General features: G+C 45.8%; 1 protein-coding gene across 3 annotated transcripts in view; it reads right to left on the reverse strand.

Moving 5' to 3' along the window:
• PDLIM4 (PDZ and LIM domain 4) overlaps positions 1–21,839 on the reverse strand; it is a 520,316-nt gene extending 498,477 nt beyond the window's left edge. Inside the window, exons 1-2 of one of the 3 annotated variants that reach the window (XM_063928187.1) lie at positions 21,287–21,839; positions 12,673–12,732 (exon numbers count right to left, since the gene is read on the reverse strand). Coding sequence is in view for 1 of the 3 variants with exons in the window: in XM_063928188.1 (XP_063784258.1) it covers positions 21,287–21,292 (6 nt within the window). In the remaining 2 variants the exon portion in view is untranslated. The remainder of the gene's footprint in view (positions 1–12,672; positions 12,733–21,286) is intronic. The other 2 variants (XM_063928189.1, XM_063928188.1) reach the window with 2 other exon arrangements.
• Positions 21,840–23,133: the final 1,294 nt, after the last annotated feature.

Raw genomic sequence — 23,133 nt, forward strand, 5'->3', positions numbered from 1 at the left:
TTTATAGCCAGGTGTACTATTTAGTTAATTGTAGAGTTTATCAAACGTATTTTGTTTTTCAGCATTCTTAGTAATTAGAGTGTGCAACTGCATTTACTTTTTCCTACATGGCTACCATAATTTTCCCAGGTACTGTATCTATGCATGCATTGTAGACTTTGGTCCAGTGCCAGAGCCTATTTGTCTTTTTTTTTCCTGCCGTCTGCACACATGTCCCTTCCTCTCTTAAACTGCCCCTGAGGATAGACTTCAGTTTCCTCAATTAGAGCCATTGGATTCTTTCCACAGCCATTTTGAAGTCCACATAAGCAACTTTACTCTACTGGTTACAGTATGTATCAATTTACTGTATAGGCAAATGTATGTGTTTGGCATAAGACCGTGCTGGACATTGCTAATGAAAAGTTGTGTACAATGTTTACAATAATTACGGTTTTGTGCCAAATTTAGCACAGGTTGAGTATCCCTTATCCAAAATTCAAAATCACACATTTTTGGTTCCCCTGCTGAGATAACGACAAATATACATATATATCATATTATATATCTACATAATATATCTATATATACATATAATATATATGTCATTATCTCAGTAGGGGACCCAAAAATGTGGGATTATGAATTATGGATAAGGGATACTCAACCCTGTATATACTTTTGTGACATGCATATGTTGTAATTATATTCTTTTTACCAGAAGAACAGATTACAGTATATAGCAGTGGGATTCAAATCTACATATGTATATGTAGCACTGGTGGATTCACATGTATAGTGGATGCTAACGGAGGAAAGTAACTAATAGACAATCCTGTCTGATACATGTGAGGCAGGTTAATGACAGACAAGAATGAAACAAACTCATGGCCCAGGTCTGGTTCCAAGAGTCTGGTGCACTATGATTATTAATGAGCTAGAATAGGCATGAATTTAGTGAAATTCCAATCCAAAGGTTTGGTACACAGGTTAGGCAAGTATCAAGGAGCAGACAGACGCAAGGCCGGTTATACAAAGATGGTTCAGTAAGCAATAGTCAGCAGACAAGGGAGCAGGTATAAGCGATTGTGAAACAGTTAGAGCAAATGTCAGTACACAGCATTATTAACAGGTAGGCAGTAGCAGGACAAATATTTCTGGCAATCACCTAGCATTGACTGCCAGGTGTGATCCTCCTTCCACATGCACAGTCTGGATACAGTAACACTGGAGATTCCTCCTCTCAGCCTATAGACAACTTCCCCCAAAGGTAACTGACCCATTACATTGTGCTAGACAATCTTAGCTGAAAAAAATAAGCACAAAGCATAGCTGGAGCATTTCAATTGTAATTGCGCATTCTGACAGTGGCACTCATGGCATTGAGGGTGCTGTATACAACTGAACCAGAGATTCAGAAGGACTAGGGATGGCCCAATGGACGCGACCACATAATCCCTTAAATGTAATGTATCGAGTGGAATGTTGGAGATACTCGGCCTGTGAAGCATGCCAACCATCAAATTGGTGTTAGGGAATATGTGCAGCCTAGAATACTCCCTAGTCCTGTCAAAGTATTTAAATTAATGGTTTTAATTTATTATTAATTCTTAATTAGGAATTCTTCGTAACTAGAGTAAACGTTTAATGAATAACATTGTCAGTTCCCCTTTTATAGGTTATTGACTCAAAAGATATGTTAGTAAATCTCAGTGCTTTTGAAGTTGTCTTTTCAAGGCCTTATTCATCATGAAATATCACATATCACTGCTTTTCTCATCCGAAAACTGTGATATAGTCCAGCTGATTCTCATTGATGGCTCCTTACGGTGTGTCTGAGAACTGCCAGGTGTCCCGGTGGAGTAATATACTTTCAGAAATATAACAGTTCTGCAGAAGTGCACGTTTGTTATGAGAAAAATCTAAACCCCATACTTTTTACACTGGTGCCCAAAAGCAACAAAGTTATTTAAGACATTTCATTGGCTTCTTATAGCACGCGCTTGAGTTATTAGACTTTTGCTCTAATGGGAACAATGTTTTAAGAGAACAATATAACTCCGAGAACACCGTAATTATAATATAATAATTTACACCAGTACCCAGTGACATGATTAACTAAAGCTGTTTCTGTATCATGTATAGTTCATTTCCTGGAGAAGAGATTATAATGTTCATATGTAAAAACAATAGAATATTATAGAGGAATCATATGAGTGACGTAAATCAAAGAGCTCAGCTGTAGAATTGCTTCTAAATATACATAAAGCAATCACTGTGGTGCAATTTATTGTACAGTGCTTTTACTAGGCTAATTGCCTTCTATTGTAAAGGCTGAGGATATTGGGTCGCTGCTCTGATAAATTAATATTAAAGTAGTGTTATACCCGGGTTAAATACCGGGTCAGGTGCAGTGTGAACGGGTTACCGGGTTGACGCGACCTGGGACTTGTTCACTGCATAGGGAGAGGCGGCAGGGAGATGATCTCAACTCCCAGCGCCGCCTCCGCCCCTGCCCCCAATGATGCCGCGGTCCCCACCCCTGTTGGCAACCCGACCCAGCATATTGCCGGGTCAGGGAAGCCAGTTGTTAGGGTCCAATGCCGGGTACCACCCGTTTTCAATTCCCGGGTGGGACCTGGCATTTGCGATGTGAAGGGGTATAAGAGGTTTATTCATGAAGCAGCGGAAAGAGTGGAGAAATGAGCCAGTGGAGAAGTTGCCCATGGCAACCAATCAGCATTGAAGTAACATTTATAATTTGTATAATCTACAATTGTACGGAGCCGCTGGTTGGTTGCCATGGACAACTTCTCCACAGGCTCACTTCTCCACTCTTTTTGCTGCTTCATGAATAGACCCCTAACGGCGGGATGAAATGCAGTCCGAGTTCACCGGATCTTGACGCTAAAAAATCCAAAAAGATATTCAATGATTATTACTGAAATAAATGGGAACAGATGTAAAAAACCCCACAAATTTCCAAATATCACAAATAAAACATATTTTTATATAGTTCATATATGTACAGAAGATAGATCAGGGCATAGTCCCTCAGCAGTGCTGCCGTGGGCTATTGCCAGCAAAGCAAGAGTATCCTGGGCTAAAGGTCCATACACACGGAGCGATTTTGACTATGAGCGATTTTGACTATGAGCGATTTACCTTGAACTGGGAGTAGGAGATTTTGACTATCTTTACCAGCAATTTTGACTAAAGGTGCATACACACGGAGAGATTTTGACTATGAGAGATTTTGACTAACTTTTCCCTTGAACTGGCAGTAGGAGATTTTGACTAACTTTACCAGAGATTTTGTCTAACTATGCAAGAGATTTTGGCTATGGGAGATTTTGGCTATGGGAGATTTTGACTATCTCATTTAAATAAGGGGATGAGTGTCATATATAGGATGATTTTACAGGGTGGCTGGTATTTAAATAGCTAAAAGTAAAAAAAAATTTTTTTGCGTGGGGTCCCTCCTCCTATGTAAAACCAGCCTCGGGCTCTTTGAGCCAGTCCTGGTTGTTAAAATACAGAGGAAAAAATGAGTAGGGTTCCCCTATATTTAGACAACCAGCACCGGGCTCTGCGGCCAGTCCTGGTTTAAAAAATATGGGGGACAAAAGACATAGGGGTCCCCCGTATTTTTCAAACCAGCACCGGGCTCCACTAGCCAGGGAGATAATGCCACAGCCGGGGGACACTTTTATATTGGTCCCTGTGGCCGTGCCATTACCCCCCCAACTAGTCACCCCTGGCCGGGGTACACTGGAGGAGTGAGGACCCTTTAAATCAAGGGGTCCCCCCCTCCAGCCACCCAAGGGCCAGGGGTGAAGCCCGAGGCTGTCCCCCCCCATCCGTGGGCGGTGGATGGGAGGCTGATAGCCTTTCAATAGTAATATTGTTCTTTACAGGTGGCCTACAGGTCCCAGCAAGCCTGCCCCAGCATGCTGGCACTTGGAGAACCACAAGTGCCAGCATGCCCGGACATAAAGGGCCCGCTGGCACCAGTAGTCCACCTGTAAAGAAAATATTGAAAAAAAAACACGACACATTCTTTAAAAAATCCTTTATTAAACTGGGTCTTCACCTGGGGGCGGCGGCCTTTAAGCTCTTTTGCATGGCCGCCGCCTTCCCAGGGCTTCCGGCGTCTTCACCTGGGGGGGCGCCACCTCCCCAGGGCTTCTGGGGTCTTGCTCCGGCGTCTTCACCTGGTGGGCGGCGGCTGCTAAGCTCTTTTGCATAGCCGCCGCCCATCCAGGACTTCCACGGCGTCTTCAGTCTTCAGGAGCTCTTCTCCGCTCCTCCTCCGCCGTCGGACTGAAAGCCGCTGCCTCGCGCTGACTTATATAAGTCAGCGGGAGGGGGCGGGGCGATGACGCAGCGAGCCGTGATTGGCTCGCGGCGGCCATCTTGAATTTCAAAAATGACGCTGAGGCGCCATTTTTGAAACTGGTACCGCTCCGCTGCCAAACTCTGCAAGATAAAGGTAAATTTCCGCCGCCCGCACCGCCGCCGCCCGCACCACCGCCTCAACCCGCCGCCGCCCACACCGCCACCGCAACCCGCCGCCGCCCGCACCGCCGCCACAACCCGCCGCCGCCCACACCGCCACCGCAACCCGCCGCCGCCCGCACCGCCGCCACCACCCGCCGCCGCCCGCAACATCGCTATCGCTGGGAAAAATCGCTGGCCTCTAGCGATTTTAACTAACTTTCCCAGCGACATAGCCAAAATTGACTTGCCTGCACTGACTATTTTTCCCAGCGATAGCGACCTGGCGGGGACGCGCATCGCTATCGCTGCCTGTGTACACACGGAGCGATCTGCACTAACTTTCTGAGCGATTTTGACTATATAGTCAAAATCGCTCAGTTATATCGCTCCGTGTGTATGCACCTTAAAGGTGCATACACACGGGGAGATTTTGACTATGAGAGATTTTGACTGAGACATTTCCTTTGAACTGGCAGTAGGAGATTTTGACTAACTTTACCAGAGATTTTGTCTAACTATACAAGAGATTTTGGCTATGGGAGATTTTGGCTATGGGAGATTTTGACTATCTCATTTAAATAAGGGGATGAGTGGGGGAGTGTCATATATAGGACGATTTTACAGGGTGGCTGGTATTTAAATAGCTAAAAGTTTTTAAAAAAAAATAGCTTGGGGTCCCCCCTCCTATGTATAACCAGCCTCGGGCTCTTTGAGCATGTCCTGGTAGTAAAAATACAGAGGAAAAAATGAGTAGGGTTCCCCCATATTTAGACAACCAGCACCGGGCTCTGCATCCGGTCCTGGTTTAAAAAATACGGGGGACAAAAGACATAGGGGTCCCCCGTATTTTTAAACCAGCACCGGGCTCCACCAGCCAGGGAGATAATGCCACAGCCGGGGGACACTTTTATATTGGTCCCTGCAGCCGTGCCATTACCCCCCCAACTAGTCACCCCTGGCCGGGGTACACTGGAGGAGTAAGGACCCCTTAAATCAAGGGGTCCCCCCCTCCAGCCACCCAAGGGCCAGGGATGAAGCCCGAGGCTGTCCCCCCCATCCGTGGGCGGTGGATGGGAGGCTGATAGCCTTTCAAAATGACATAAAAAGAATATTGTCTTTTACTGTGGCACTACAAGTCCCAGCAAGCCTCCCCGCATGCTGGTACTTGGAGAACCACAAGTACCAGCATGCGGGGAAATAACAGGCCCGCTGGTACCTGTAGTTCCACAACAAAATAAATACTCAAATAAAAACACAACTCACACACCGTGAAAGTAAAACTTTATTTAAACACACTTACACACTCACACATACTTATCTACATCCCACGCCGAGAATCACGTCCACTTGTCCAGTAGAATCCAATAAGGGTACCTGTAAAAATGAGAGACAGATTACTTACCTACATCCCACGCCGAGAATCACGTCCAGTAGAATCCAATAGGGGTACCTGTAAAAAACAAACAAAAAAAACCCTCACCTATTATCCGGTGAAGTTCGTTCCAGTAGTCGGGTCCGGGGGTGGAGGGAGTGGCTGCACAGTGGGATGGTGCTGAGTGTGTCCCTGTAGCCGGCCGGTGCACATAGTGTTTAATATTACATCATCCATACACAGCGTAGGCACCCACCACACACAGACAGCGCAGGCACCCCCCCCCCCCCCACACACACACACACATACAGACAGCACAGGCTCCATCCACATACAAATAGCGCAGGCACCCCCCGCTCCCTCCACATACAGATAGCGCATCCACCCCCACCCTCCCTCCACATACAGATAGCGCAGGCACCCCCCACATACAGACATCGCAGCCAACCCATACCCCAGCAACCCCCCCCTCCATATACGGACAGCACGGGCACATAATTGCCCCCCCCCAGCAACCCGCTAGCCTCTATAGATATACAGCCACAGCACCATCATTCCACCAAGCAACCCCCCCACAAACAGACAGCACAGCTACCACCCCACCCCCTCCATAGACTGTAAGCTATGAAATAGCTATTATTCCCCCCCCCCAACAGCCCCCTTCCTTCCATAGACAGACATCACTCATTCTCCTCCTCCCCATAGACAGACAGAACTATCACCCCCCCCTCCAATAGACAGATAGGACAGTACCAACCCCCCACCCCCACCCCCACAGACAGAACAGCACTATCATTCTCTAACCCCCCCAGTGACAGACAGTACTGCACCACCATGCTCCGCCCATAGACTGGCGGGACAACAGCATCTCCGTCCGTCCATCCTCCCGAACCCCCCCTGCCCCCCCGCAGGCAGCATAGCACCATCACAGTCCCCCCCCCCCCCTCCATAGACAGGACAGCACCATCATTCCCCCCCTTCCCCATAGACTGACAGCACAGCACTATCATAAACCCCCTTCATGTACCTTGGTCCTGCTCCACGGACACAGAGTGAGTCAGATGCCAGAGTAATGATCTAAGCTGCAGTGCCGGTACAATGACGCTGTGCCAGCGGCTCTCACAGCACTTCAGCCTCAGAGGGGGAACACACTACGCGGACCTGACCACTAATGTGCGCGGCCTGGCTACAGTGACACATTCAGCGCCATCTCTCCCCCCCCTTCCCCCGGCCTGACACTGCAGAGTGGCATCTCCCCCCTCTCCCCACCTCCCCTCCCAAACCATTAGCCAGGCTGAGGAGAGGAGCTGTGTGCATATTACCCGAGTGTATGGAGCTCCTGAACGCTGCTTGTTGTGCTGCTGGTTTGTCCCTCTTCAGCCTCCGCGAGGTAACACAATGGGCGGCGGGGGGTGGCTATAGATCGCTATCGCTGGGAAAAATCGCTAGGGACAAAACACATGAGCGATTTTAACTAACTTTTGCAGCGACCTAGTCAAAATTGACTTGCCTGCACAGACTATTTTTCCCAGCGATAGCGACCTGGCGGGGACGCGCATCGCTATCGCTGCCTGTGTACACACAGAGCGATATACACTAACTTTCTGAGCGATTTTGACTATATAGTCAAAATCGCTCAGTTATATCGCTCCGTGTGTATGCACCTTTAGTGTGCAAGTGATTTTGGCTATGGGCGATTTTGACTAACTCATTTAAATAGGTGGATGTTTTAACTTTTCCAGCGACATAGTCGAAATTGACTTGCCTGCACAGTTTATTTTTCATAGCAAAAGCGACCTGGCGGGGACGCGCATCGCTATCGCTCACTGTGTACACACTAGGGATGAGCAGGTTCGGTTCCCTGAGAACCGAACCCCCCGAACTTCACGTCCCGAGCCCGGCTCGGGACTTCCAGCCACACTTGGAGACCAGAACGAGGCAAAATGTCATCATCCCGCTGTCGGATTCTCGCGGTTTTTGGAGAGTGTAGCAAGAGGACGTGTCTCCTCAGTGTCTGTGCGGGAAAGTGGTGTGGCGCGTGGGGTGGTGACCTGCTCTTATGTGTTATTCCAGTGCTGTCTTGTGCTGCATCAGTCCAGTGGTAGTGTCTTGTGCTGCATCAGTCCAGTCACAGTGGTGGTGTCCTGTGATGCCATAAGTCCAGTGGTAGTGTCCTGTGCTGCCATAAGTTCAGTCGTGCTGCCGTATAAGTCCAGGGGTATTGCCGTATAAGTCCAGGGGTACTGCCATATATGTCCAGTGGTACTGCCGTATAAGTCATGGGGTACTGCCGTATAAGTCCAGTCCAGTGGTGCAGCCGTATAAGTTCAGGGGTACTGCCGTATAAGTCCAGTCCAGTGGTACAGCCATATAAGTACAGGAATACTGCCGTATAAGTCATGGGGTACTGCCGTATAAGTCCAGTCCAGTGGTACTGCCGTATAAGTCCAGTCCAGTGGTGCAGCCGTATAAGTCCAGGGGCACTGCCGTATAAGTTCAGCGGTACTGCCGTATAAGTCCACCAATATTGTGCGTGCATTACTGTACATCTGGGCAAATTCCTGCACGCCCCATGTTTTGCACATACAATTAATTTAGTGGTGCAGAATTATTTTTTTTAATCCAGGGGTGTGCAGAAGATGCTGTAGTGGCCTGAAAAATTGACATTCAGCCACTGCAGTGCCACTCCTAGATGGGCCAGGTGTTTGTGCCGCACACTTGTGTCGCTTAGCAAAGTCATCCATCTACCTCTGTACAACCTTTTGGCCTAAAAACAATGTTGTGAGGTATGAGGTGTTCAGAATAGACTGGAAATGAGTGGAAATTAATGTTAGTGAGGTTAATAATACAGTTGGATCAAAATTACCCCCAAATTCTGTGATTTTAGCTGTTGTGTTTTTTTCAAAAATCATCCAGATCCAAAACCCGAAAGGGTGGTTTTGGCAAAACCAATCCAGATCCAAAACACGAGCGAGGATCCAGATCCAAAAACCAAAACACGAAAGTGCCCACCGCACATCTCTAGTACACATGGAGCGACATGCACTAACTTTCTTAGCGACTTTGACTATATAGTCAACATTGCTGAGCCATATCGCTCCGTGTGTACACACCTTAAGTAGCTCAAGTACCACCGCACAGCAGAGTATGGAAGTCCAGCTAAACTGTTATAACAAGACAATCTTTCTAGATAGCATGGTTGTCTGCACATTACAAATTCTTACTATGTGTGGAATAGTGATACGTTATAATATCTAGTAGCAGTGTCAAAGCCTTAATCATTAATGTGACCAGTGATGGTTATTCCAGGACAGCTAAGTACAATATAATGTATACTGTATCTATAAATAAAAGCTGCTGAGCAAATTTAGAGTTTATTCCTGGGATCTCACTAATAGTGTATACACAAGGTCTTGTGCTGCATCAGTCCAGTCACAGTGGTGGTGTCCTGTGATGCCATAAGTCCAGTGGTGGTGTCCTGTGCTGCCAGAAGTCGCCTAACTTTCTAATATATCAAACATAATGACTATTAGTCTAATTGGCCTACCGCTAAAGGTATGGAATCCTACTCCTACAGTGAAAAGATGGTTAAGGATAAATCACACAGCCGATGATGCTCGGTTAAAAGCAAAGAAAATTGCAAGTGAGGACGCCAATCAAACAGCAATATGTAAATATCTTCAATAACAGTTTGTCAGGTATTTTACAACTCTTATAACATAATCTAGTTTTGTGTACCTCTTTTATTGTTCTTATTTGAGTATTAAATGCATGAATTATTGAACTACCTTTCGGGTTATCTTTTGGTATACTTAAAATGGTCATTAGGACATAGAACCTGTTGTTAATTTATTTGAATCCCACCACTGATCTAATGACTGTAGACCCAATGCATGTAGATCTTGTATACCACACCCCTTCTCCACTGGTTCACTTCTCTGCTCTTTTCACTGCTTGATCTATAGTCCCAGATAAGTCTCTCATTAGGCGCAACCAGAGGGCTAGTGTGAGGTGCACAGTGATAATGATGATGATGATGATGATGATGATGATAGCCATCAGCAGCTCTTCTTATTGACTGTGTATTGACCTCTTCAGCTGATGCTTCTTTATTCATTAGCATTGTGACAATATAGCCACAACCATCTATTTCCATTACTCATTTATATTTCCTTTGGACTGCTGCAGAAATGAAGCTTCCTATTTAATTCTTAAAGGGTACTATGCAGGTGTTTGTATTTAATTGCTTTTTGTATGGAAATGAATATTAATTATTGAATACAAATAGGGTAACGTGACTTTAACCTTTACTAACTACACTATCAATCGGCATCTTTAGACTATAGATGTCAATGTCAATGATGTATGCCCAGGGCCAGATTAACAATGGGGCAAATGGTAATACAGCTCCAGGCCAACCACATAAAAATAGGCCCATCACAAAAGGGTGGGGGTGACGCGGGTTGGTGGGCTGGTGGAACGTGGAGAGATGATCCCTTTCCCCTTAATGCAATCTAAGTGGAACCTTTCACCTTCAGAGATCTGGAGATACCTTCAACTAAAACATTTTGCCACGGGGAGTACTATACGCCCGAACCTGAGCAGATCACTAACAGCTTTTGAGAGCCTCTGCCTGGAACCTTCTCGCCCAACACACTTCCTCTCAAGATGCTATAGACTACTGATTGAGAATAAATTCCCAGATCTACCCAAATACGCTAGAGATTGGGGCCATGATGTGCAGGTCGACTTGTCAGAGGAGGACTGGGAGAGGAGCTTCCAAGCCACCTTTGCCAGCTCCTCTAGTTATTCGGTCCTCGAGACACATTTTAAAGTCTTATCTCGTTGGTACAGGTGTCCCCAAACATTAGCTAAAATGTTCCCCAATGTACCAGACACATGCTGGAGATGTAATAGCCAACCGGGCTCCCCGATGCATATCTGGTGGAGCTGCCCCGTCCTTCGTCCCTTCTGGGACAAAGTTATAGCAATTTCAAAAGGGTTGGTGGACCCAGGGGTTCCCTCGGAGCCTACTTTCTGGCTCCTCAACTGTACTTCATGGCCCCTGTCAACATATAAAAAATCTCTATTAAAGTTTCTCAATAGCGCAGCCAAAGCGGTCATCCCGGTTCACTGGCGATCTATTAAACCTCCTACCGTGAGAGAGTGGGTCGCCAGGGTAGATTGGTATATGATTATGGAGGAACTGCGGGTGACACCAGAGACGAATCAAAGGTTTACGACTACTTGGTCCCCTTGGCTGGAATTTAAGGCCTCACAAACATACTCGACATTGACATAGTGACCTAGATCAGTTGCCTTCACCCCCTACCTGGGCTCTGCTGCAATCCTCTTGGGAACGACTAAGCTAGAAGCACATATTGCGGACCCCCGACCGGACAAGACATGGGGGAGACGTTATGACCTTACCCCTCCTCCCTTACCCCCCCTTCTCAGACCCTATAACCCCTCCCCCCCCCTCAATTCTCCATTTTTCTCTCTCTCTCTTTTCACCCTATACTCAACTGTTCTGTTTACTGTTCTTAAATGTAGGAATGTTTTTTGAGACAGCCAGCACCTAGAAAGGCCGGAAGCGACCGTGAATTCAAGATAAGGCCATGGCCAGGGAATCCTCCCAACAGTAGGCCATGTTAAGTTTGCAATTAGTCGTTGCTTGTACCAAAATTGACATATTGATATTTGACCTGTAACTGCTGTCACCGTTAACTTGCAATAACCTGTTATTACCTTTAATCAATAAACACTTATTGGAAAAAAAAAAAAAAATAGGCCCATCACCAAGAAGCATTGTGATGACCACTTGCCCAGTTGGCCATAAATCATTGTATTTCTATTTTCCTCACAAAAGGATGCAACTTTTCTACTTTCACATGTGTAGGGACTTATTAGGGCTGATAGTTTAGACGTGTACATGCCCACATGGTAATGGTCACACCTCCGCTGCTCACAACAGGCTACAACAGGCTACAATAGGCTACGGATGGATATCGGAAGAAGTCCACCATCAAATGAAGGCTGGGATTCACCCTTCAAAACTTTCAATGCACTGGTATTTAACCATCACAACAAAAGAATTAGATGTACAAAAATATTCATATGATTTGCACATCAGCAAAAAAATCCGGTTTGCGCATGTGCAAAGCAACCTGTGGCCATTCCTGATGTTAAACAGCTGAATTGAGCTGTATTTTAACATCAGATGGCCATTGAATCTACACCATTTGATGGCGGCTACACTGGAACGCTGCCATCGAATGGTGAAAACACTAATACTAGAATGAAAACATTGATGGTTATGAACCATCAGAAATTGATGTCCATCCCTACAATGGGCCCTTGATCATTTTCAGCTCCATGCCAATGTAGTCATTAATGCGGCCCTGCGTATGCCTGGTGCAAAGACTAATATTCTTGAGTTGTCCACATCTTGAAGTAGCCTAAACTAGGTCCAAAATGTTAAGTTAACCTTAATCTAACTCTGTGACAATTACAATGAGCAAAATCATAGTTAGGTATCAAAATGTCCTTATTGCCGATACTAATCCAAATATAATGAGAATATAAAAAAAAACCATTAACATCACTCTAATACAGTTCTTGGGACAGAAGCCTTCACATCCGCTGTGCAACCTCTTTCCTGCAGTAGTGACAATTAATACACAAGGCCTGCTTATGTCAAAAAAAAAAGGTCTAATCTTTTCACCACATTTTAACACCAAAATTGGGCAATTAATTAACGGTTAATTATTAACATCTGTTTATTTTGTGCAAGTACAGTATACTCCATGGTGCTTTATTACCTTTTTTCTTTATTTACTGTAATACTCATTCTTCAGATACGTCTTCATATTTGTTCTATACTATGGAAATAAAGATCCAACAGATTTTAGACAATGGAAATCTGCCTCTTTGTGAAATCATCTTTCCTTCAAGTTGTCACTGTCACTTTGAGCAACACAAAGCTAAGGCAGGAAACACTAATATTCTATGTTCCGTATCCGTGGAGATAACAGACATCTCACAACACATCATGCTGATAATTAAACACTATTACATAAGAGACATCTCTATTTGATCCTTACTTAATGTGTAAATACATTTTCCATCCTTCGTTATTGTCTTCGTAAAACAGAGACTACCACGGAGATCAGGGGCACCACATTGGGGGAGATATCATTTCATTTTGGTGGCCAGAGCCGGATTTATTGCCCCCCTCCTGCCCACAAGCACAATATCGGTCGCTGAACATCCAACCCCCCCGCCTGTTTACAGCTCACCAGCTGTACCTGTGCTTGGGTGCTAGGAGCCTCTACAGCCATACCACCCAACCCGCCTGTCTGTCCGCCCTCCAATAGCTGGTGCTCTACTGTGGCGGTATGAGAGGAGAATGCCATGCTGCGCCGCTGCACTGATGCGGAGGGGAGGGGGGCAGGGTGCCAGGGACTGCTGTATACACATTGCGCCAGGTAGAGCCTCTTATACACATTGCGCCAGGAAGAGCCTCTTATACACATTGCACCAGGTAGCACATTAAACACAGATTTTAAGATCTTTAGCCCATTAAACATTAGATTTTGAGATCTTTGGCAACACACAGTTGCACCATTCCTGCTATAGTCAATGAAATACCAAATGCATGTTTAATGAATTAATGCTGCTGTTTTGAAGGATATATAACGAGCTTGTATTGAAAGGGTTTTTTTGTTTGTTATATTCAGAGGGATGTGTCATCCACACGACTGATAGGTGGTGTGTTTTGGATAGAAATACATACCTTGTGTGACAAGAACACTGGGATAGTGTTTGAGGGCAGGTATGTTTGACCCAGGTTCTTGTCTTACATGTATTAGAAAAATGAAAACTTCTAGGAATATGTTTTGTTTTGTTAGAACCTTTTCAGTTTGTTGGAAAAGCTGGGTAAGGGCCCTGAAAGAGAGATGGGGCAAGTTCCAGACATTGGGCCCAGTTCGGGTCTTTGGCCTCACAGAAGGCTAATCAGGCTTTCAGCTGTGTAAGAGTGTTATAGAGCTGCTGGCCTGATTAGGGTGTGCAGACTGCCTGGGAAGACTGCAGGATCTCTGTGAGAGAAACACGCTCCTGATACAAGTATGCTATACAGTGCTTACTGGAGAACTCTGTGGGGTTTTTGTTTAGTGATAGTTAGGAACATCTTGTGTTTAGTTAGTGCCGGACAGGCAAGGTATTTTCTTTTGCTGTTTGTTTTATTTTCTGTATAATAAAACTGGCTTAGGCCAGTTGTACCAGAACCTGGACTTGTGTTGTTCCTCAGCTGCTGCGTGCTGCCATATACCCCAGGAAACGGCACCTTGCACCCTTACAGTGTTACAACTAGGTGGAGAATGCGAGCATGCCGTTCTGCGCATAAGTGAAAGCAGCAGCTTTGTGAGGCCTGCAGAAAACGGTGGTTTATGCAGATACAGCCCAGTGTGAAGTTACTGAGACTCGCCCTGAGGATTTGATATATGTCCTGGGTGAAAGCAGCTACAAAGCCACCTGAAAAATCTGTCGACATGGAGGAACTGCTTAAAGCCTTGCTGCAAGCTACAGCGGCTCAGCAGGAGGCCAACAGACAGCAGCAGGTGGCAATGGAGCAAAATTGGAGACAGCAGCAGGTGGCAATGGAGGAAAATTGGAGACAGCAGCAAGTGGCAATGGAGGAAAATAGGAGACAACAGCAGGCAGCTGTTGACGAACTTTACAGGCAACAGCGTCAGGATAGAGAGGCCTTAACAAAAGTGGTGCAGAGCCTTGCAGCCCGGATTGGAGATGTGGCCGTCAGTGCTCCGACCAGCTCTAGTTCTATATGGGCCAGTCACTTCCTGCAGAAAATGACAGAGGCTGATGATGTGGAGGCCTACCTGACCACGGTTGAAAGGACTGCCGAGCGTGAGAACTGGCCGAAAGCACAGTGGGCCAGCCTGCTGGCACCTTTTCTGTCAGGTGAGTCCCAAAAAGCATACTTTGATTTAAGACCTGCTGAGGCTCGGGACTATGATAAACTAAAGACTGAGATCCTGACCTGCCTGGGAGTCACGCTGTCAGTACGAGCACAACGGGTGCACCATTGGGTGTACGCCATGGAGAAGCCGCCTCGCTCCCAGATGCACGACCTTATTCAGCTAACAAAAAAATGGTTACAGTCAGAGACATTAACTGGTCCCTAGATGGTTGAAAGAATCGTCATGGACCGCTACTTGAGGAGATCTTTGCCCATGGTCCTGCGCAAGTGGGTGAGCGATGGAGACCCGGGTACTGCTGACCAATTAGTGGACATGGTAGAGAGGTATTTGGCAGCAGAGGAACTACTGATGACCACCCAGCAACCCATAGATCCTCGACAGCGCCCTTCAGTAAAGACTGGTAAGACTGTTCCGTGGGAAAATGTTGCTGGGCGGTTAAGAGAACGCAAGGCTGGAGAGACTGTAAACACTGGCCCTGGAGACAGGCCAATGGGGCTAGAACGGTCTATGCTGCCCAAACGGGTTGATAATCGTGTGGTTAAATGTTTTAGGTGTGGTATGCCAGGTCATGTTATTGCCAATTGCCCAGTCACGCAAGAACCCATGCAATGTGATGCTGCCTTTGAATGTCGCAGAATGTCTTTCTTTGCTAGGTTAGCTTGTACTGTGGTACCTTCACCTGAGCTGGAAAAACAAATGTGTGATGTGTTCTTAGAGGGTAACCGGGTAGAGGCCTTGCTAGATTCAGGAAGTTGAGTTACCCTCGTGAAAGCGGGGTTAGTGAACCCCTTAAAGGTCCAGCAAATACCTCTTGGGGTAACTTGCATACATGGGGATACCCAACATTATGTCACTGCTGAAGTGAATATAGAAACTTGTTGTGGGTCAGCAATTGTTAAAGTAGGACTGGTCCCCACCTTGGTGCATGAGGCCATAATAGGGAGGGATTTTTCTCATTTTTGGAAACTGTGGGAATCACGTTTATCAACAGATGTGAGAAGTAAAGAGCCAGTTGATAATACCGGTGATTTCATAGATGTACGTGTGTCTTCGGAATATTCTGACCCTTTGCCTTTTGCTAGTTTGGTTGGGGAAGGGACAGATGGGGAATCCAGTGAAGACCCTCTTGCTGGGAACAGAGACATAGTAGTTAGAACTGAAAGCATGCCTGACCTGGAGGTAAAGAAGGATCTGTTTGCGTCTGAACAGTTAAAGGATCCTACCTTAATAAAGGCTAGAGAGAATGTTAAGGTTGTTAATGGAGGACCTGTGGTACCAGGTGACAGGGTTACGTATCCCCACATGGCCATCTGTAATGAGCTCTTGTACCACATTGTCAAAAGGGGTGTGGATGTGGTGGAAGAGCTGGTAGTTCCCCAGCCTTATCGGAGAACGGTACTAGATTTAGCTCATAGTCACGTTACCGCAGGACATTTAGGGGCAGAAAAAAACACTGAAAGAGTTTTACAAAGGTTCTTTTGGCCAGGGGTTTATAAAGAAGTGTCTGAATATTGTTCTTCCTGTCCTGAATGCCAGTATCATGCCCCTAGACCCCATTTCAGGAGCCCACTAGTTCCCATGCCTATTATAGAGGTCCCGTTTGACAGAATAGCCATGGATCTCGTGGGGCCCTTGTTAAAGTCTGCTCGGGGCCATCAGTATATCCTGGTAATTATGGACTATGCCACTCGATATCCTGAGGCTGTCCCTTTACGCACTGTCACAACCAAGGCGATAGCTAGGGAGCTGGTGCAGGTTTTTAGTAGAGTGGGAATACCAAAAGAAATTTTGACTGACCAAGGTACTCCATTTATGTCAAGGATCATGAAAGAATTGTGCAAATTATTTAAGGTCACTCACCTTAGAACGTCCATCTACCATTCCCAAACTGACGGGTTGGTGGAAAGGTTTAATAAAACATTAAAAAGTATGTTAAAAAAGGTTGTTGAGAGAGATGGGAAAAACTGGGATTGTTTGTTGCCCTACTTGTTAATGGCCGCCAGAGAAGTTCCTCAGTCCTCTACGGGGTTTTCTCCATTTGATTTGTTGTATGGTAGACACCCCAGAGGGTTGTTGGACATTGCCAAAGAGATGTGGGAAGGACAGCCCACTCCTTATAGAAGCGTTATTGAACATGTAACACAAATGCAGGATAGGATTGCAGCCGTGGTACCTATTGTCAGAGAGCACATGGAACAGGCCCAAAGTGCTCAACAGAGGGTATATAACCGGAGTGCCAAGATACGGGAATTTGCTCCTGGAGATAGAGTTCTTGTTTTGGTACCCACTGTGGAAAGCAAATTCCTAGCTAAATGGCAGGGTCCATTTGAGATTAGGGAAAAAGTGAATGAGGTTAATTACAAAGTATACCAGCCAGGAAAGAGAAAACCTGAACAAATCTACCATGTTAACTTAATCAAACCCTGGAAAGATAGGTTGTCTCTGTCAGCGGAGCCTTGCCCTTCGGTGTCTTCACCTCGGTTGCTTCCCGCAGTAAAGGTGTCAGAGACATTATCAGCTGATCAGAACAATCAGGTTAAAGAATTTCTCATCCAAAATAGGGAGCTATTTTCAGAGCTCCCTGGCCGAACGACCATAATAAAACATGACATTGTCACAGAACCAGGGGTCAGGGTTCATTTAAAGCCATATAGGATTCCTGAAGCTCAGCAAGAAGCTGTTTCTAAAGAAGTTAAAACCATGTTAGAACTTGGAGTCATAGAGGAATCTAACAGTGAGTGGTCCAGTCCCATAGTTCTCATCCCGAAGCCCGACGGTAGCATACGCTTCTGTAATGACTTTCGTAAGTTAAATGAGGTGTCCAAGTTTGACGCGTACCCCATGCCCCGTGTGGATGAGCTTATAGAAAGGCTGGGAACAGCCAGGTTTCTCACCACATTGTACCTGACCAATGGTTACTGGCAAATACCTTTATCTGATAGCGCAAAAGAAAAAACTGCCTTTTCGGTTCCGGAGGGGCTGTACCAGTATAAGATGTTACCCTTTGGGTTGCATGGGGCTCCAGCAACCTTTCAACGGGCGATGGATAAAATTTTGAGGCCCCATAGAAAATATGCAGCTGCCTATTTGGATGATGTGGTAATTCACAGTACAGACTGGGGGTCCCATTTGTTTAAAGTACAAGCAGTACTGGACTCAATCAGAGAGGCAGGGTTAACTGCTAACCCAAAGAAGTGCTGCCTTGCAATGGAGGAGGTCAAATATTTGGGCTTCACCATAGGCAGAGGTCTAATTAGGCCCCAATTGAATAAAATTGATGCTATTCAAAACTGGCCTCGTCCAGTGAATAAAAAACAGGTAAGGGCTTTTTTGGGAATAACTGGGTACTATAGACGGTTTATTCCCAATTTTGCGACCACAGCGGTGCCGTTGTCAGACCTTACCAAAGGGAAGCAGTCAAATATGGTGAAATGGAACCCTGATGCAGAAAAAGCGTTCCAAGCGTTAAAAGTGGCTTTGTGTTCACAACCGGTATTGATAACACCAGATTTTTCAAAAGAATTTGTGGTACAGACAGAAGCCTCAGAGGTATGGATAGGCGCTGTGCTGTCCCAAACCAGAGATGGGGACGAACACCCTATCATTTATTTGAGTAGGAAACTCAATGAGCATGAAGCGCTGTGCTGTCCCAAACCAGAGATGGGGACGAACACCCTATCATTTATTTGAGTAGGAAACTCAATGAGCATGAAAAAAGGTATGCCATTGTGGAAAAGGAGGCTTTGGCCATTAAGTGGGCACTAGATACCTTGAGATATTACCTCTTGGGTAGACAATTCAGACTAGTGACGGATCATGCCCCTTTAAAATGGATGTATGTAAATAGAGGCAAGAATGCTCGTGCAACTAGATGGTTTCTAGCGTTGCAGGATTTTAAGTTTACTGTCGAACATAGACCGGGTACACAATTGGCCAACGCAGATGCATTGTCCCGCATCTTCTGTTTGGGGGCTACAAGTGTTCCGGCCCCTAGGTCGAAACAGGGGAGGGGGATATGTGACAAGAACACTGGGATAGTGTTTGAGGGCAGGTATGTTTGTCCCAGGTTCTTGTCTTACATGTATTAGAAAAATGAAAACTTCTAGGAATATGTTTTGTTTTGTTAGAACCTTTTCAGTTTGTTGGAAAAGCTGGGTAAGGGCCCTGAAAGAGAGATGGGGCAAGTTCCAGACATTGGGCCCAGTTCGGGTCTTTGGCCTCACAGAAGGCTAATCAGGCTTTAAGCTGTGTAAGAGTGTTATAGAGCTGCTGGCCTGATTAGGGTGTGCAGACTGCCTGGGAAGACTGCAGGATCTCTGTGAGAGAAACACGCTCCTGATACAAGTAAGCTATACAGTGCATACTTGCCTACCTGACCCTCTCCATGAGGGAGAAAATGCTCTGTTCCTGGACTTTCCTGGTAATGTATGATTGCCATCACCTGTGGTGAGCTAGTTAATTGATAAGAAAGGTGTTTCACCACAGGTGATGGCAATCATACTTTACCAGGAAAGTCCAGGAACAGAGCATTTTCTCCCTCATGGAGAGGGTCAGGTAGGCAAGTATGATACAGTGCTTACTGGAGAACTCTGTGGGGTTTTTGTTTAGTGATAGTTAGGAACATCTTGTGTTTAGTTAGTGCCGGACAGGCAAGGTATTTTCTTTTGGTGTTTGTTTTATTTTCTGTATAATAAAACTGGCTGGGGCCAGTTGTACCAGAACCTGGACTTGTGTTGTTCCTCAGCTGCTGCGTGCTGCCATATACCCCAGGAAACGGCACCTTGCACCCTTACAGTGTTACACTTGCTATAAACACTTATTTAAAGTGGCAAAATAGAAAAAGGAAGTACATACCTACTCCCAACATTTTCATTATATAATAGAAATCTATGAATTTCATATTCACATATAACAAGAGGTGGTGAATAGAGCGACCACATTTCCCTATATTAAACTATTGATAGATTAACTCTTTGGAATCTTTTTTCCGGATACCTAGTCTTTATATTTTCGCTATTCTATAAAGCAAATTGATGCTAGATGTAGTATTCGTTTCAGTATTAACTTCTATTTGTCGCATAAAGCCTAGTATTTTAAAATAAACTATTAAAAGCTAATTTTGTAAAAATTAATTTACAAGTGTGCCCCAGAATAGGCATATAGGGCCTAATTCTGAGTTGATCGCAGCAGCAAATTTGTTAGCAGTTGGGCAAAACCATGTCCACTGCAGGGGGGACAGGTATAACATGTGCAGAGAGAGTTAGATTTGGGTGAGGTGTATTCAAACTGAAATCTGAATTGCAGTGTAAAAATAAAGCAGTCAGTATTTACCCTGCACAGAAACAAAATAACCCACTCAAATCTAACTCTCTCTGCAAATGTTATATCTGCTCCCCCTGCAGTGCACATGGTTTTGCCTAATTGCTAACAAACTTGCTGCTGCGATCAACTCAGAATTACCCCCATAGTCTCTTTCTTTTTACATCTTTGTAAAAAACTTTTCTTGCATTTAGTCGTTTTGAATATTTATCTGGGAGCACCACCAACCTAGTGTCACAAAGAATTTTTATCTAGACACAGCCTATATGTTGGTTTTTAGTATCAATTACTGATCTACATACCAAAAGTGTCCTGTGGGGTTTCAAAATATTTTTGTCTAGCCCATCAAACACGTTGCACCAGATAGCCTATTATACACACTGTGCCAAGTAGGCCATTATACACATAGCGCCAGGTAGCCCATTATACACATAGCGCCAGGTAGCCCATTATACACATTGCACCAGGTAGCCCATTATACACACTGCACCAGGTAGCCCATTATACACACTGCACCAGGTAGCCCATTATACACACTGCACCAGGTAGTCCATTATACACACTGCACCAGGTAGCCCCTTATACACGTTGCACCAAGTAGCCCAGTACACACATTGCACCAGGTAGCCCATTATACACACTGCACCATGTAGCCCATTACACACATTGCACCATGTAGCCCATTACACACCATTGCACCAGGTAGCCCATTACACACATTGCACCAGGTAGCCCATTATACACGTTGCACCATGTAGCCCATTACACACATTGCACCAGGTAGCCCATTATATACATTGCACCAGGTAGCCCACTGTACACATTGCGCCAGGTAGCCCATTATACACATTGCACCAGGAAGCCCACTATACACATTGCACCAGGTAGCCCATTGTACACATTGCACCAGGTAGCGCTTATACACCATGCACCAGGTAGCCCTTTATACACATTGCGCCAGGTAGCCCCTTTTACACATTGCACCAGGAATCCCCTTTTACAGATTACACAAGGTAACCCCTTATACAAACTGCACCAAGTACCCCCGAGAGTGTGAGAGCGAGTGAGTGAGTGAGTGAGTGAGTGAGTGAATGTGTGTGTTTGTTTCACTCACCACCATCAGCGCTGGCTTCAATTTGTCCCTCTGGCTCCATACTGCGTCTCTGTCTTTAGCTCTGCCCAGCTTGATGCAGGGCAGAAGTGTGTAGCAGCAGTGGTTCGGGAGACTGCCGGGGCTGGGCCAGCGTGGTGTGGGGAGCAGGCAGTGGCTTGGGGAGGGGGTGCTGCCCAGCGCAGTGTGCTGTACAGGAGGTGGCCGGGGGGGGGCAACGTGCGTGGATGTGGAGGTAGTGCGGCCGTTACATTGCGGTGTCGGTTGCCCATGCAGTGCCCCTCCTCATCAGCAGCACTAAAGTCTGGGGGGAGGAGCTGATAGTAGAGGGGAGAGCAGCTCCTTCTCCTGCTCCAGCCGGGACTTACAGACTGGGAGCCGGGACACTGTCTGACGGCGGCATACAATGAGTCACTGTGACTCACTGTAATGCCAGCGGTTAGTGGGCCTCTTCACTGCGGGGTCCTGTAGGCTTGGAAATCCGACCTTGCAGTGCCATTGCTCCAATGCAAGGGGGGAGGGAGGGAACTGCCTTGCCGCCCCCGGCAGGTGCCACCCGTAGGCACGTGCCTCATGTGCCTAGTGACAAATCCGACACTGACGGTGGCCCTAAATTGCTGAATGTCCCCCCTGCACCTATCCACCACACCACCTACAAGCAGCTGGAAAGGGGATTATCTCCATCCTGACACTGCTCGTGGCAAGCCAGGATGGAACCCTTGACTCGAGACTGGATGATGCCTCTCAATTTTATTTTTTATTTTTTCTGGGGGGGGAGGGGGGGGGGGGTGTCGTGCGGCTAACACCTATAACAGATATCTAAAATTTATTTTTACTCCAGTGGAAAGAAATGTGAAATGACATCAGCAGACCACCAGCAATGCTTTAACAAGCAAGTAAGTCAGAGGAAATAATATATTAAGTATTCTTAAGCTTTTATGGCCATCTGGTATTATTTATATTAGACATGTGTATTAGGCCAGTAGGCCGGGGATGTCCTGTGCTGACCTTGGAGTGTGACGCTGTACAGATGCATCTGAGTTCTTCCTTCCAATATCGTAAATGGCGTATTGCTAAAAAAAATATAATCGGGGGCAATACAGTATGTTCTTATTCTGGTCAAGAAAGTCACAGAGACAAGGCCATCTTATCTGCACTGCTATAGACAAAAGCTAGCTCAGTGTCAGCCTGTGCTTACTCTGGAGAGTCAGAGTCAGGTATCACACTTTCTAAAGCGGACAAATGGAGAAGTTGCCGTAGCAACCAGCTTCCAGATATTCTATCGAATGTACCAGATAAATGATAGCTAGATTCTGATTGGTTGCTATGGGTAACTTCTCCTTTTATCATCTTTAGAAGATTTAACACATCACCCCACTAGTTTTCTCAGTTTAGAAATAGTTCATTCCATCCAGGACTTTCCTCCCAAGAGGTGGGTGAGATGAGAGCCTCACTATGGTATGGGTGGCAAAGAAATGATTCTCACCTCACTTCCTGGCATCATATGTGCTCTCTGCAATGTACCAGTCACCAGGACTGCAGGGAAATATACGAACAGTAATTGCTGGGCGCTGCTGGTGATTGCGGTGTCAGGGGCATTACAAGTTAAACCCCTGACCCCATTTATCCACTGGTGCAACATATTGTGAAATAACTGTATCTATAATATAATTGTCTTCATACAGTAACAACATGAGTTTGAGTTTAAAATGTAAAATAAAAAAAAGAATAAAAAAAAAAAAAACCAAGAAACATCATTATGATAGGAGCTACACATCACTATACTGTTGTTCTGGGAGACACTGCTTCTTCCACTGAGAGGTGTCTGTACCTTGATTTCTTTTCTCACA

The sequence above is a fragment of the Pseudophryne corroboree genome, chromosome 6, assembly GCF_028390025.1.
Source record: "Pseudophryne corroboree isolate aPseCor3 chromosome 6, aPseCor3.hap2, whole genome shotgun sequence".
Lineage (NCBI taxonomy): Eukaryota > Metazoa > Chordata > Amphibia > Anura > Myobatrachidae > Pseudophryne > Pseudophryne corroboree.